The sequence below is a fragment of the Pogona vitticeps genome, chromosome 2, assembly GCF_051106095.1.
Source record: "Pogona vitticeps strain Pit_001003342236 chromosome 2, PviZW2.1, whole genome shotgun sequence".
NCBI lineage: Eukaryota > Metazoa > Chordata > Lepidosauria > Squamata > Agamidae > Pogona > Pogona vitticeps.
In genome coordinates this window covers 126,680,055-126,694,171 of record NC_135784.1, presented here as the reverse complement: position 1 = coordinate 126,694,171, position 14,117 = coordinate 126,680,055, and the positions used below count along the sequence as shown (strand labels likewise).

The 14,117-nt window shown below is 39.3% G+C and overlaps 1 protein-coding gene across 7 annotated transcripts in view; it reads left to right on the top strand.

Moving 5' to 3' along the window:
* The window catches only part of PIK3R6 (phosphoinositide-3-kinase regulatory subunit 6), a 42,200-nt gene extending 28,331 nt beyond the window's left edge, over positions 1–13,869 (top strand). For 4 of the 7 annotated variants that reach the window (XM_020796341.3, XM_072990387.2, XM_072990386.2 and 1 more), the window contains exons 13-21: positions 1,631–1,727; positions 1,829–1,951; positions 2,989–3,099; positions 3,248–3,338; positions 3,864–3,934; positions 4,539–4,641; positions 6,531–6,601; positions 7,818–7,930; positions 9,942–13,869. In XM_020796341.3, the coding sequence (XP_020652000.3) occupies positions 1,631–1,727; positions 1,829–1,951; positions 2,989–3,099; positions 3,248–3,338; positions 3,864–3,934; positions 4,539–4,641; positions 6,531–6,601; positions 7,818–7,930; positions 9,942–10,098 (937 nt within the window). In that variant the 3' untranslated portion in view covers positions 10,099–13,869. The remainder of the gene's footprint in view (positions 1–1,630; positions 1,728–1,828; positions 1,952–2,988; positions 3,100–3,247; positions 3,339–3,863; positions 3,935–4,538; positions 4,642–6,530; positions 6,602–7,817; positions 7,931–9,941) is intronic. The other 3 variants (XM_072990388.2, XR_012083771.2, XR_012083770.2) reach the window with 3 other exon arrangements.
* The last annotated feature ends 248 nt before the right edge of the window (positions 13,870–14,117 follow it).

Here is a 14,117-nt window from a genome sequence, read left to right as displayed (position 1 = left end):
CCATCCCCTTGTGAATTAGCCTCTTCCGTTTCTGCTAACCACATCTCTTTTATTGAGCACTTCCTAGTTCCAAAGATGATGAGTGGCTCTTCCTGCCTATGTGCAGCTTCTGTTATTGCTGAAATTGGTTTCACCTGCCAAGAAATTATAATAGAAAAGAATAGGCTCTTTTTATTTTTATTTATTTAAATTTTTTTTGCCGCTTTACTATCTTTCCAGCTGTCCAGGGGAGCTTTATGTTGAATTTGTGCTTTACCTTTTAAGTAACTTCCTCTAAGAAATTAACATATATCAGCACATATTGTACTGATTATTTTATTTTCAGGGTGTCCTGTGCGCCGTTGTTCTTTTTGCTATCCCTTATGTTTCTGGCAGGAATTTGTGGTAGTGACATTTAGCATAGTGCAGTAGGCCTAGCAAAGTGAGCTTGTGGCTGTGAATTACTCAGGATACTTATGGTAATGTAAATGCATTCCAAAATATTTTTTTCCCAAGATGAAACAGAATAGGAACCCAGATGTGAGTACACAAGGCCCTAGAAGTGGGAGCAAATGTGCAGAAGGCCCATTTGGAGTCTCCCTTGCGGCCTGACATTCATTGCAAACAGAGAGTAAAGGAACTGGACTATTTCCTTGAAAAAGAGGGAAGTGATCTAGAAGGATGTGACCAGAGGACAACAATCTACAATTGTTTGCTAGTTAACGTTTCTACTTAAGAAAGGCAAGGGAAACCATAACATTCCATCCCCCATGGCTGTCTTTCTCATCACACACACACACAGAAACACACACTTGTTAAAAATACTGATGCAGTGAATAGAGTCATAGGCTAGGTTTGAATCTGTTCAGCCTTAGAGAAACACTGGTGTCAATATTAAACTCATGTCTTATATGTCCCACAGAACTTGAAAACCCCATTGTGTCGTGTGCCATCTAGCGGATAACTACTTACAATGACCTTAGTAGGGCTATCAAGGTCTTTGAGATATTTAATGGGTTGTTTTTTTTATCAGTGCCACTCTCCATGAGTTTCCATGGCTGAGTGGAGATTTAAACCCAGGTCTCCTGAGCCCCAGCCCAACACTCTAGCCAGTGCACTGCACTGACTTTCAGTAACAATTACTGTATTTATCTCCCAAGTCAATTCAAATTAATGGCAGTCCCTTCCATGGTTTTCTAGATGTGGTGTGCTCAGAAGAGGTTTACCATTCCCTTCTTCTCAGAGTATTCTGGGACTGCGCATCTTGCTCAAGACTACACAGGCTGGTACTTCTTCTAGGTGGCCCAGTGAATAATCAGACTTCTAGCCAAGGTTCTTTAAAATCATGTGCTCCGGCTCCCTAAGCTATCCACTTTATGATTTGATGGCACATTACAATTATTACATTCCTTAATATATAACTATCTTTCTAACACTGTGACTAGTAAAGGAGGATGTAGTCAAGGAGCTATGTGGGAGTCAGTAACAGCCCTTTTCTGTACTGATCAGAGAATAACATGGCTTCCTACACACCATGTTTGTGACTGTCAGACTCTTGCAGGTGTAAGTCTCGCAGTACCCATCATAAGAGAGAGATGAGATTGGGTTGGTCTTATCAGACCCTAAGAACAAATTTTCCCCTCCTTTCCAGGAAGCGGGAGAGCAGACGTGCATTTCTTACAAAGAGACTAAAAGTGGAGTTTTACTATGTTCCTGTTGTGGAGGAACAACCAGCCTCTTCTAAGGAGGTGAGTATCGCATGGTTATGGTATTGGCGCCGGGCGGTTCCTATCTCCAGGACAGTCCTAATTTGTGTGGTGCTCACTGTATATTAACTCTTCTACCCCAGGAATATGCTGTGTTTGATCAAACAGAGCCTTGTGAGATAGCTGCTTACCTTGGAAGAGTTGACCCATGGTACGAGAACAACATTAACACCCTGTGTCACATGATTCCGAAGCTGGCCACCATGGTAGGAGAGGAACCCTTTCTTCTGCTTCTATTACTTAGGGACAGCAGTCAGACTTTGTGGTACATTCTTCAGATGTTGAAAGGAAGTACAGTAGCAGTACTTCTATTGCTGAGGTTGGGACATGCTCATAAGTTGAAAGTCAAGTGGAAATGACATGGCTACCAGGGATAAAGGCTTCCAGAGCATCCGCCTAGACTAAGATCTAATCAACCAGAACATGTAATTTACTTGTAATTGATTCTTTGTTGCACTGACTGAGGTATAAATTGCATGACATTTGTAAACCAGTGAGAGAGAACTTAAAGCTTGACAGTGGAACTATAACTAGTTTTACTTCTACATCTACAGGGTAGGAGGTGGCCTTACTACTTAGGTTTGTTTTGTACTTTAGGCCAGCAGCTTGTAACAGCATTCCCTCTAAGCTGTGCAGATGTGCAACGTAGTATAGGTGCGACACAGTCAAGCCAGTGTTGCTGCCCATTTGCTTTCAGTTGTTTCTCGGACTTTTTTGTGCGGGCCAGGGCACCCTGCCCAGCATTTGCAGAAATTTAGAGGGAACATTGACTTGTAGTGTTCTGATTTTTTTTGCAAAAAGTAAATATATTAGTTACTTGTGATTTCTGAGACAATGAAGAATTATTTTAAAATTGTCATTGAAATAACTATCTACGTTTGTTCCTTGGAATCATAACTGTATGTTTTATACTTTAGGTCAGCAGCTTGTAGCATTCTGATTTTTTGCAAAAACAAAATATATTTGTTACTTTTGACTTCTGAGAAGAAAAGAGCATTATTTTCAAAACTGTAATTTAAATTAACTACATTTTGCACCTTGGAATTGTAACTGTTAATCATTCCAAGATTTTTAAAAATTAACATACTGTACTAAGTTTTAATCTAAGACTGTTAGCATCCTTGTGGATAACAGCACGTTCTGCTTCATCGACTCCTACCGCTAACATCAGTTTGTCCCACAAGCCCCCTAAGCTTGCTCATCCCGGATTTAGGCTGATGCAACCATCTTTGATCCCATGCAGCCCTCTTCTCCAAGCAAAATGGCAGTCTCTGAATTATTCATCATTGATGTGATTGCATATTACGTGCGTCTGGGCTTGCAACCAGTCTTCTTCCAGGTCTATGCAGTGAAGGTAAGTGTCCTCTTCCTCTTCCTGAAATATTTTGACATTTGTCATCAGAATGGACAGTGGGTTGCTGTTGTTGTTGTTGTCGTCGTCGTTGTTTCATTCATTCTGGAGGTACTGTGCCCTGACTGCCTCATTTTGCCCCCGATTTCAGCTCTCCTTCAATAATGGAACTTTGGAACCAGTTGAGGATATTTTTCTCATTGAACTGAGTGCAACACTTGAAGAATCCAACTCATCCAGAGGTCTGTGTTTCATCTGAGGGCTCCCTATTTATTGCAAACCTCCCTTGATATTAAGAAATATCACACAAATACTGTGATCTTTCCTGTTGGGAGTCACTTATCCTTACCCAAGCTGTGTCTCAGGTAAATAAAAGTCTGCTGCTGTTACTTGAGGGACCCAGTGGTTAAACTGCAGTATTGTAGTGAAGACTCTCCTCATGACCTGAGTTCATTCCCCGGCTCAAGGTTCACTCAGCCTTCCATCCTTCTGAGGTCAGGAAATGGAGTACCCAGCTCACTGGTGGGGGCGGGGATGTATGACATGCATAATTAAATTGTAAACCACTCAGAGAGAGCTTTAAGCACTATGGGGTGGTATATAAGCAGCACACTTTTATAGTCTTCTATTATGATGTTAGAGGGTCAAAGTCTGCTACAGATTTTTTTCCCATTCTTATGTCACCTTTCTCCCAGTGAAGGGAACTCAAGGTGGTTCATAAATTATTTAAAGATTCATTTAAAAATCCATGGATTTTTCTCCTCTAGACGGTCTACCAATGAAGAAGAAGCCAACAGTAGACGTTCCTGGTATGGATCTTACACTATCCTATAAAAAGGTAAGAAAGATGAGCATATTTGGGCAGAAATAGACAGACACAGAATTCTGGGAGTAACCATGGTAGCAAAAATATCTCACTGATATTAATAACCAAGATCTGAATGCTTGCAAAATTTGGAGCTTGCTTTCATTAACTGGCCAGTGGAAGGGTATCATGTGGTTATTTCTTTTTTTTATCCCTATACTATTGCGATCAAAAGTCTTGATTATTTGAAATGGAACTACATATAGAATCTCCCTTCTGTTTATAACCTCCCCACAATCGGATACACAATTGTGGTGCATGCTTTAAATTCATATTAGAGGTGAACCTACGTCATATTATTACAATCCACTTTACACACACAGTTCGGCTGAATCTATCAGTTGCCTTGTTTCCATCAAACAAATTAAAAAAAAAATTCTAGATATACAGTAAGTGAGTTAGTTGTGGCTCGGAAATTGGAACACTACAGAGAACTGAAAGCAAAATAATAAAAACTAATACATACTAAGGGCTTCTGTTGGGGGCCCTTTTTCTGACTGGTTCATTGTTCTGTTAGGGATTTGTGCATTTATTACTGTTAAAAATACTGATGGCTGCCACAAAACTTTATTTCTAGGTTTTGCTAAGTAACCGTGAAAAGGAAGAGTCTGTTTCTTTGCGATCCACTGGTCTGCTTATGAAAGCCATTCCTTCAAATGAGATTGAAGGTAAAGACTATGGTGAGTGTGAAGATCACACACTCATGTACTCAAACTCCAGCTTTCCTGTGTTTAAACATGAAAGTTTCCTAGTTAAGTCTGCAGTTAATTAGCCTCCACCTTCCTCCCCTGCACCTTCTACCTATACACGAGCTACTTTTGAGACAGTTCCCATCGCATTCTTTCCTAACTAAAAGAAATGAAAGAGGAAGCAACAGTCTTGATGAAGGAACAACTTTTGATTTTTCAGTAGACATCCAATTCTTTTACCATCTTGTTGATGCATCAGCAACTAAGGACTTATTAAGATGGAACATTTCCTTCATCTCTCTTTCGTACCTGGGAGCACCAAACTCTTGTCTGTCTACACAGATTCTTAAACCCTCACTTCTATTTTCTTTTAGAAATGAAACCATCTTTCAAAAAAAAGAAGGGTCAAAATATTTCAAAAATCTTGAAGAAATGCTTTAAAAATATCTTCTTTATTTGATTTTGCCATTGCTGTTTCAGAAGATGCTAAATTGAACCCTTAGCCATAGACATTTGTTGCCAATCCACTTGATAAATCTCCCATCTTTAAAAACATGTTTTGAAATTCTTGAGGCAACCTTTAACAAATGCTGTTCTGTGTTGGATTGTTCTTTTTCTAGATTAGGGCTAAATTGAAAGGCTATGTCTCAAGAAGCCCTCATTCTACATAAATTGAAGCAAACAAAAATACCTAGAGGAAATGTGTGATTTTTGTTTTTAAAGCCAAAAGCTATGTCTCTCCCTCACCCTGACCCCCTTCTGTCACTGCTGATACCAATTCAAACCTTGCAGTTTCTGGACAGTGGGAAAAAACAGTATCATCAGTGCACAGTCAAGTATCTACAGGATAACAAACACTTCCTTTGGATGGGCCTTAAGAAAATAATGCATTGGCCAGTTCAAAAGAGCTAAAGCTTATCATCAAATGAGAGAAACATGAGGTCCACAGAATGTCAGTAAAGAGCTCTTCAGCTAGCAGATGTATATCTAATTAATGGTATGTGCAGAGGTGAACAGGAACCAACATAGTCTGTAGACTCTCTAGAATTGCCCTCTGCTCTCATTCTTTAGACAAAACATGCACTCATATTTAATGGAGATTCTCATTTACATCAGTGTTTCAAACTGATTGTATGTCTCTTTATGATGACTTCTAATTATGTTATTGTTTGATCTGCTTTTTAGTGATGGTTCTAATAGTTTGTTGTCTGTGTTTAGTTATGTTCCGTTGTTATCCCTCTTGAGCTCTCTTTTTATCAGAAACGTGGAACATAACTGAAGGAAGTGCTGTGCTGGGGAGGCCAAATGTGTATTTTCGGAGCAATTTGGGGCCAAGGAAAAATGATAATATGTCTGCATCAGAAATGCTTTTTGGAGAGACATTTACATTTTTCATAGCAAATGAAGTATAGCTGTGTATTTATTTTACAACCCACATCTCAGCACCCATCCTATACATCAGTTTTAAAAGTCCGTGGAATAAAGACAAAGGAGAAACTTGATTGGTGTGAACTGTTCCTAGTTGCATGAGTTGGGGAACTAATGGCAATAAACTGCCCCGTCTTCTAGCAGTGATCCTCAACCTTGGGCCTCCAGATGTTCTTGGACTACAGCTCCCAGAAGTCTTCACCACCACCTCTGCTGCCCAGGATTTCTGGGAGTTGAAGTCCAAGAACATCTGGAGGCCCAAGGTTGGGGACCAGTGTTCTAGAGGCCCTGCTGCAACTGAGAACTGCATTAGAAATGCTATGTTAGTAATGCTGGCAGACAGAGGACAGGGGCTGTACCGTCATGGGAAGGAAAGCACTGCTCCAGTGAAGACAAAGAAGGGCAACAGCCCCAGTTGTTTCCTCTTGTGTCTCATTATCATTCTATTGCAGATCTGGTGTGCTTGCATGTGAATATTGCTGAAGTTGTAAAAACCTCCAACCTCTCAGGACGATCTTATTCTGTAAGTGGCATTCTGATTCTTCAGAAATAGGAGTCTAGTGATATGTAGTATTCCCCAGGTTGACCTAAAAGTGCTGAAGAAGGCCTGTTAGTTCAAAGTGTGTCCATTGTGTATGTTTTCCAATTCTGTTGCATGGTTTTATATGTCTTAATTCTCTTATGTGATTCTGCTATGTGATGTCTGCCACATGCATACTTTAATCTTTGTGTATCTGTTGTGTATTCAGTACCTATTAATTGTGTTTTTCTTAACCCCGGCACCCCTCTTGCCTATATCATTGAATTTATTTTCCTTCCCTGCCCCACAGCCTATGCAGGGAATAAAATATAAAATATGAGATTCTGAATCATACCTTCTTCCCCAAAAGATTAAATGTAAACTTGGCCTGTGACTTAAAAATAAAATTGCAAGAATGTGTGTGCATGATTTTAAACACATAATGAGCTCTTGTCTTCAGCATTATTCTACTTTTACCAAACTAAGCTCTCCTGAGATCAGGATTTTTGAGTAAAATATTTGCTGGACCAGCACTCCCACTGCAATTAGCATCATTAACTGAACTGAGAATTTGATTGCTAATGATTTTTCTCATCTGCATCATTTATCAAAAAGGCTGACTGCACCAGTACCAAACACAGAAATGTTACCGTTAACTACTGTGTCGTGGTGCAGTCATTTTGTAGGTTTCTGAATTTTGGTAGGCAATAGATATTTGTCCTTTTTTGTTGATGATATTGAACAGAAGCCAGTATTTCAATAGTCCTGATATTAAAAGACTATACTGAGATAATTTGCTATAGCATAGAGGACATATAGCAAATTGCCTTGATAAAGCAGATCTGTGACAAAGTTTAAGAATAACATGTACTGTACAAAATTTGAGTTTACTGTGCATGGTGACTAATGTATCGAGACTGATGCTTACTCAAGTTTTAACAAGGACTAATTCCATTCAAGTTTTTTGGGAGGATTTCAGAGGACTTGTATGTTTCAAAAGTGCAGAATCAGTTAAAGAGATTGATTCTCTGAGGGCAAAATTGTTTTTGTTTGTAAGTAGCAAGTTCAGATTCATGCCAGAGTTCATAGAAAGCCACCTACCAAAAATTGCCCATCCAATCATACCACTTACAGCATGGGCCCTTTGGGTTCATTCATAGCAAAGGAAAAAAACATTGATTCTTCCTAAGCAGAACATTTTGCTTCACTTTTATTTCAGTTAACCACAAACACTATTCGAACAAGAAATATCAAAATCAGAAATACTGAGCACAGGTCCTTCACTGTGCGCCTGGACAAAGACTCTAGACGAGTGTACAAAAATGTTGTCAGGTAAGGCTTATTAATTAACTATATATTGTTAAGTGTTCTAATAAGATTCTGCATCACTCTCCTCAAAGCAAAGATGTGACAGACTCTTGTTATATCTCTTGCTCTTTGCGATTTTTCAAGTTTTGTCAGGTTGAGAAATAGCAAGGTAATTTTCCCTGGACAGGCAAGATTTCCCAACATCTCTGCAATAAGGTTTTTGTTATTTTCCCTTCTTTGTTTGCCACAGTAAACATCCTGTGCAGAAACTGGTGGTATCTTTAAAGGATTAAAATATTTTTGCATAGGGTTTGGCAATTCCTGCATAGCAATTTCCAGTCCCTCTACAGGAGAGGCGTCTTTATTTTTGTGCACTTTCAGAAATATTCCCTGAGATTTCTGGAGGCCAGCAAAATTTCCCAGAGGATTTTTCTCTTGGGTAATTTTGCCGTGGAGAAATACGAGAAAGAAGAAAATCACACACATACACCACTTCTTGGACAAAGAGAGAAGCATCAAGATTCACATCCCTACTCCAGTTCCTGAGTGTGATTAGGGTGCCGCCAACCCAAGAACTGTCACAACTCAGATCAATCTGATGACCATTTTATATTGTTATTCATCCATGCTATCTACTGAATTACAAATCAAAATTACTATAATCTCTCAGTGATTACTGAGAAGTAGCCGCCTAGAGTGGTCTGGTGGTCCAGATAGGCGGGGTATAAATCAAATAAATAAATAAATAAATAAATAGTTTGTTGACCTTTAGCAGGCCAGAGCAGATGACTTTCTTTCTGGATTATTGGATCCAGCACTGAAAAATCCCCAGTGTAAACTTTAATACAGCATGAATTCTTGTCACATCCTAAATCTGCTATACATAACTACTCAGAGATGGGAAAAGTTTTCATTTGGGACTAAAATGCCCAGAATCTCACTGCCACAGAGTGGCGCCCTTCGCATTTCTGAAGGATTAGATGAAGTTAATTTGCAGTGATTGAGGCTACTTTCTACCTTTTACCTCCAATACTACACCCAGACTATTACTACACTGGCAAGCTTGATTCACAGGCTATTTTATGCTTCTGTTCAGATTAGGTGTCCACATAGAGACTTCAGATTTGAGTGCCAGCATCCACACTGCCCCCTCAATTGGAGACTGTTTCATCTGCACCACAGCCCCCCTTCCTTTCATTCCGCCCTCTGTCCATCCCCAACTGTCTTGCTATAGTTCATTGTAAAGTCGGTGGGCTACTTAAAGTGTTTTCAGAAGTTCTTCATAATGTACAAACACATACTGCAGAGACATAACAGTCTGCTGTAGTTCATCAGAGCAGTTTCTATTTCATGTACATTAATATTTTATTTTGTCCATACAGAGGTAATCTAGCACTAAACTAATATATCAATGTAGCAATAAGGTGATCTAGTGCTCAATTCAGTAGCTTTTTTAAAAAAATAATAATTCAGGGCGACTAGAGGATTGTGGTGGGTCAGTGTTCCTGCTGTCTGAAACATTATGCCCAGTTTATTATGTCAATACCAAGCCCAATCACACACATCCATCCTTTTGAGAATGAAACAGCTGATCACATGGGGAAAAGTCCATTCAAATCATTCTGGTTTGGGGGAAAAAGTGGATACCCTAGTGACAGAGAAAAACACTTCACATTAGGAGCAAAAAGTGCTGGACTGATTTTAATTGGTCTTTGTATTGTGTGATAAGTAAAAACAAAATTAGTTCCTCTGTTTTACACCCACAACAAGTCCTGCTGTATTTGAACGTGCAGTTGCAGCTTCGATCATTGCTGATTTTGTCTGATGTAAACCATTTGTGTGTATTCAGAAGATATATAAAATGTGTTGACTGTCTGAAGTCTGAATCACATTGGCCAGATTTCAAATATTTGGAAATGTAGTTGTTTTCAAATGTAAAAAACAACACACCTTTGAGGGGAAAAGGCAACCATCTCATCAGATTCTAAACAACTTTGAATTGTTCATTTGGTTAATGAATGTTCTTATCTTGCAGTATTGAAGTTTGTCCATGCCTGGAACCTAGCTATTGTTTGCAAAAGACAAAAAACAAGCAGGCCAACCCACAGGAAGAAGAAGATGTAGGACTGGCCAAATACTTACCAAAGGCTTTATTGCTACCCATCAACACATTTGCAGGGATTGTTCAGTGAACAGGCTGCCAGTGACAGCAAATCACATGTTTTGTTGGATTTCATTGGGGAATATACCTGTAATTGGGAAACCAATGTGAAGGGTTCCAAATGAAAAGGAAACAGCCGGAGAACATTGGCAGAGCAATAAGTTAGGTCTTCCACAGGAGATAAAAGGTAGCCTGACACACAGAAGCTGTATGTCAGAAGCTGTATGGTTCTATAACAGAAAAGTTGGGAGCAGATGAAGGTGGAAACAGCAAGGTATGAAATTCTGAGACCTTCTTTGAAATACAGAAATGAGGATAGATTTTGTTTCATTTGCACAATAACTGATCTGACAATAATACAGAATTAAATTTTGTTGGAGCTGCTCCTCAGGGGCTCTAGTTGGGATCATAGTTCAGTTGCATGAGATGTCCAAACATTTTTAAAACATGGTTATTCTGTAGAACTGCTATAAATAACTTAGAGCAGTTGTTTATGTGCCTGTGGCAATTACATAGTAGATGCAATGTAGCAGAACAAATTGTTTTTTTCTTTTTGTTACAAAATTATTGGGATAATGCTATACTGATATGTGCCCATGATTCCTTTAATATGGAATTAGAGGAAAGAGAAAAATAAACAGGAAACAGAAAAACACGTGCAAATTTACAGAAGAAACTGAACATGAGCATTAGTCATTCAAATGCTGTGGAATACCACCAAATGACATCTGATACTATAGACAAAATAAAAATTTCTGTGGATAGACAGAGTTCAAGAATTTTTCCATGAGCACTGCAGGCATCCATTTACAGGATGCATTGTCTGTGAAGTCAGGGAGGAAAGAACTTGTGACACTCTTTGTACAGGAGTAAAAAGGCTATTAAGTTTGACTGCAGCAGTCAGGCCTGCATTCCTCCCTGCCTCTCAACTGTTTATCAAATAAGGTTTTCTATTTTGTATTTTAACCCATAAGTGGATTTTGCTTTAATCAAATTAAAGCAAAATCCACTATAAACAAAGTACTTAAAAAAACAGGTCCAGAAGTTAAAAACTTCTTATAAAAGAGGAGGGGAAAGAAATAAAACACAAACTTGTTGAAATCCCAAAGTGGAAATTTGTCTACATGCTGCTATAGCCTGCTCTTCAAATATTTAGCACAAAAGACTGCCTGATCACATTGACATAAAAGCCATGCTGGATCAGACCAAGGACCTGTGGGGTGCGGCATTCTGTTCACACAGTGGCTACAAGCAGGGCATTGCAACAGCAACCTCCCCAGCATCTTCCTTCCTGAGCAACTGGCCTACAAAAGCATACTGACTCTTACAACATAGGAAATATATCATGGCTAGCAGCTAGTGATAGCTTAATCCCAGGTGAGCATTGGCAATGCTCTGTTAACTACATCTCCACATTATTCACGGACAGTACACACAATAGGGTCACAGTGGGAAATTTTACACAGCATGGCAGTCAGGCTTCTCAGCAGGAATAACAGCAGCTTAAATTCAGTATAAAATGTGTGCTGCTTATATATACAGTGGTGCCTCACTTAGCGATTGCCTCATTTAATGATGTACAGTATTTGCTTAGCAATGAGGTTTTAGGAGCGATCTTGCGCTCCGTTTAGTAATGTTTCCAATGGGGAAATTTCACATAGCGATGTTCAGGACCATGCCTCGCATAGCGATGACAGTTTGGGCCCCCCTGTTTCGCTTAGCGATGTCCGTTTTCGCTATTTTTAAAGTGTCTTAAAATGTTCAAAAACTGTTTAAAATGCTTGGAATCGTTAGTGCACCTTGTAAAGCCTTTGCAAACTTAACTTGGCTTTGTTCTGAGTCTTCGTTAATTTTTGGTGAATTTTTTCTCCCCCCATTGAAATGCATTGAACTGTAGGTTTGACAGCTGTCAATGCATTCCAATGGGGGGGAAAATTCACCAAAAATTAACGAAGACTCAGAACAAAGCCAAGTTAAGTTTGCAAAGGTTTTACAAGGTGCATTAACGATTCCAAGCATTTTAAACAGTTTTTGAACATTTTAAGACACTTTAAAAATAGCAAAAACGGACCTCTCAAAACCATTGAAATGCATTGAAACCTATTCAATGCATTCCTATGGGAAATGGTGTTTCGCTTAGCGATGTTTTCCCATAGCGATGTTTTTTTTAACCAATTAACATCGCTGAGTGAGGCTCCACTGTATTGTCCCATAGTGTTTACAATTTAATTATGCAGGCTACACATTGTGTCCCTCCCCTGGGTACTCAATTTACCAACCTCGGAAGGTTGGTACAGTGGGGTCTCAACTTACGAATGACCCTACTTGCAAACAATTCAACTTACGAACCCGCCTGATAGGGAAATAAGGACTCGACATACGAACTTCCCTCGAGTTATGAACAGGAAACAAAGTGCCCCCTCCCTCCCCTTAGAGGCTTCTGGAGGGCAAAAAAGGGTCAAAAACTTAAAAATAAATAAAAGAAAGTCACTTACCAGGCCTTGGTAGCCCCCGAACTGCAGGAAAAAGAGCAGCAAACAGATAAAAGCTGAGACACAGAAGGGAGCCTGGCAGCCATTTGTGCTTTTCTCTGCTCCTGCCCCCTCCTTTCCCCGCTTAACAGCTGATCAGCAGGCTCTGAAGAGGCTTCTGGAGGCTTGCTCAGCACGTAGAAAGGCTGAGGTGTGAGTTCCAGACTCCTGCCTGTGTGTCTTTGTGCTGAAAATATCAGCACAACATGCTTTAAAACATGCTTTAAAATTGGCTTCGTTGAAAAAAAAAGATTTCAAAAGTGCTTTGCAAACTGTTCCCTGCCTCCCCCCTCCTTTCCTGAACTTTTCTTGACCTAAGAAAAAAAAAGGAAAAAATATCCCCCTCTAGTAGTAGAAGGTGGAATAGCAGCTTCCCATTAGTTTCTATGGACGGAAAAGAGCAGATACGGATTAAATGGTTTTCAGTGCATTCCTATGGGAAATGCAGATTTGACCTACAAACTTTTCGACCTACAAACCGCCTTCCAATACGGATTAAGTTTGTAAGTCGAGACCCCACTGTAGATTGAATCATCCTTGCTCTGGCTGCCTGAGCCCATCAGGATTGAACTCAGGTTGTGAACAAAGTCTTAACTGCAGTTCAGCCACTTGTGGCCATGAGTGTTGTGCTGAGCCTGCATTTTCTCTCCCTACCTCTACTAAGCCCTTGGCAAAGCTAAAAAATAAGATGGTCTTCCAGTCCTTTGGAGCAGGCTTTTGTGGTGCCTGTCATTACAGTGGCAAAGGTAGATCCCCAAATATATACACAGATTCCACTGGTGGAAGCATATAAACCCCACTTGATCCTGACCCTTGTCTTTCTGCTTCAGTTGCTCTACATCTAAATGTAAGCAACTGACAAGGAGGACATAAAACTTATTTCAAGGAGATGAAATGTCTATTTAGAATGTAGAAAGAGGGACAAATATGCTGCAGGGAGCGGTTAAAATGTACTTCAAACAGTCCTGATGGGGTTCATACCAAACAGCACTGGTATTCTCCTGAGTAGTTGTGCAAGACGCCTTTAAAACAAGAAAGAGATCCTAAGATTTGTGTGTCTTAAGTGTTCCTTTAATTGATTCTTCAAGCATGGTGCTGCAGCTAGATGTTTACAAAACAGAAGGTTATATGACTTTTGGTTTCTGTATTGGATTTATCTGTACTAAATAAGCATGTACATTATGTAAATGAGTTATAAATTATTTGTAAAAAATAATACATGTTAAATATCAGAAATTGAAATCCTCTAATTTCATTAAATAACTTCAAAACGATTTTTATGGAATGTACGTCAGTTATTGTTGATGGGTAATGGAAACTTGATTAAAGACATTGCTGCAAAATTACCTGATAATACATCTCAATGCTATTGGCCCCAGCCTCAGGGACTATCTTGTAATTTAAGTTTTTTTTTTTTTTTTTTTGCACAGCTAGGAAAGAACTTTCATTTTATAATGCAGGGTAAAGTTTATATTTTTCTGGTGCCACTGTTAGTTACTGAAGGTAGAAAAGCAATATG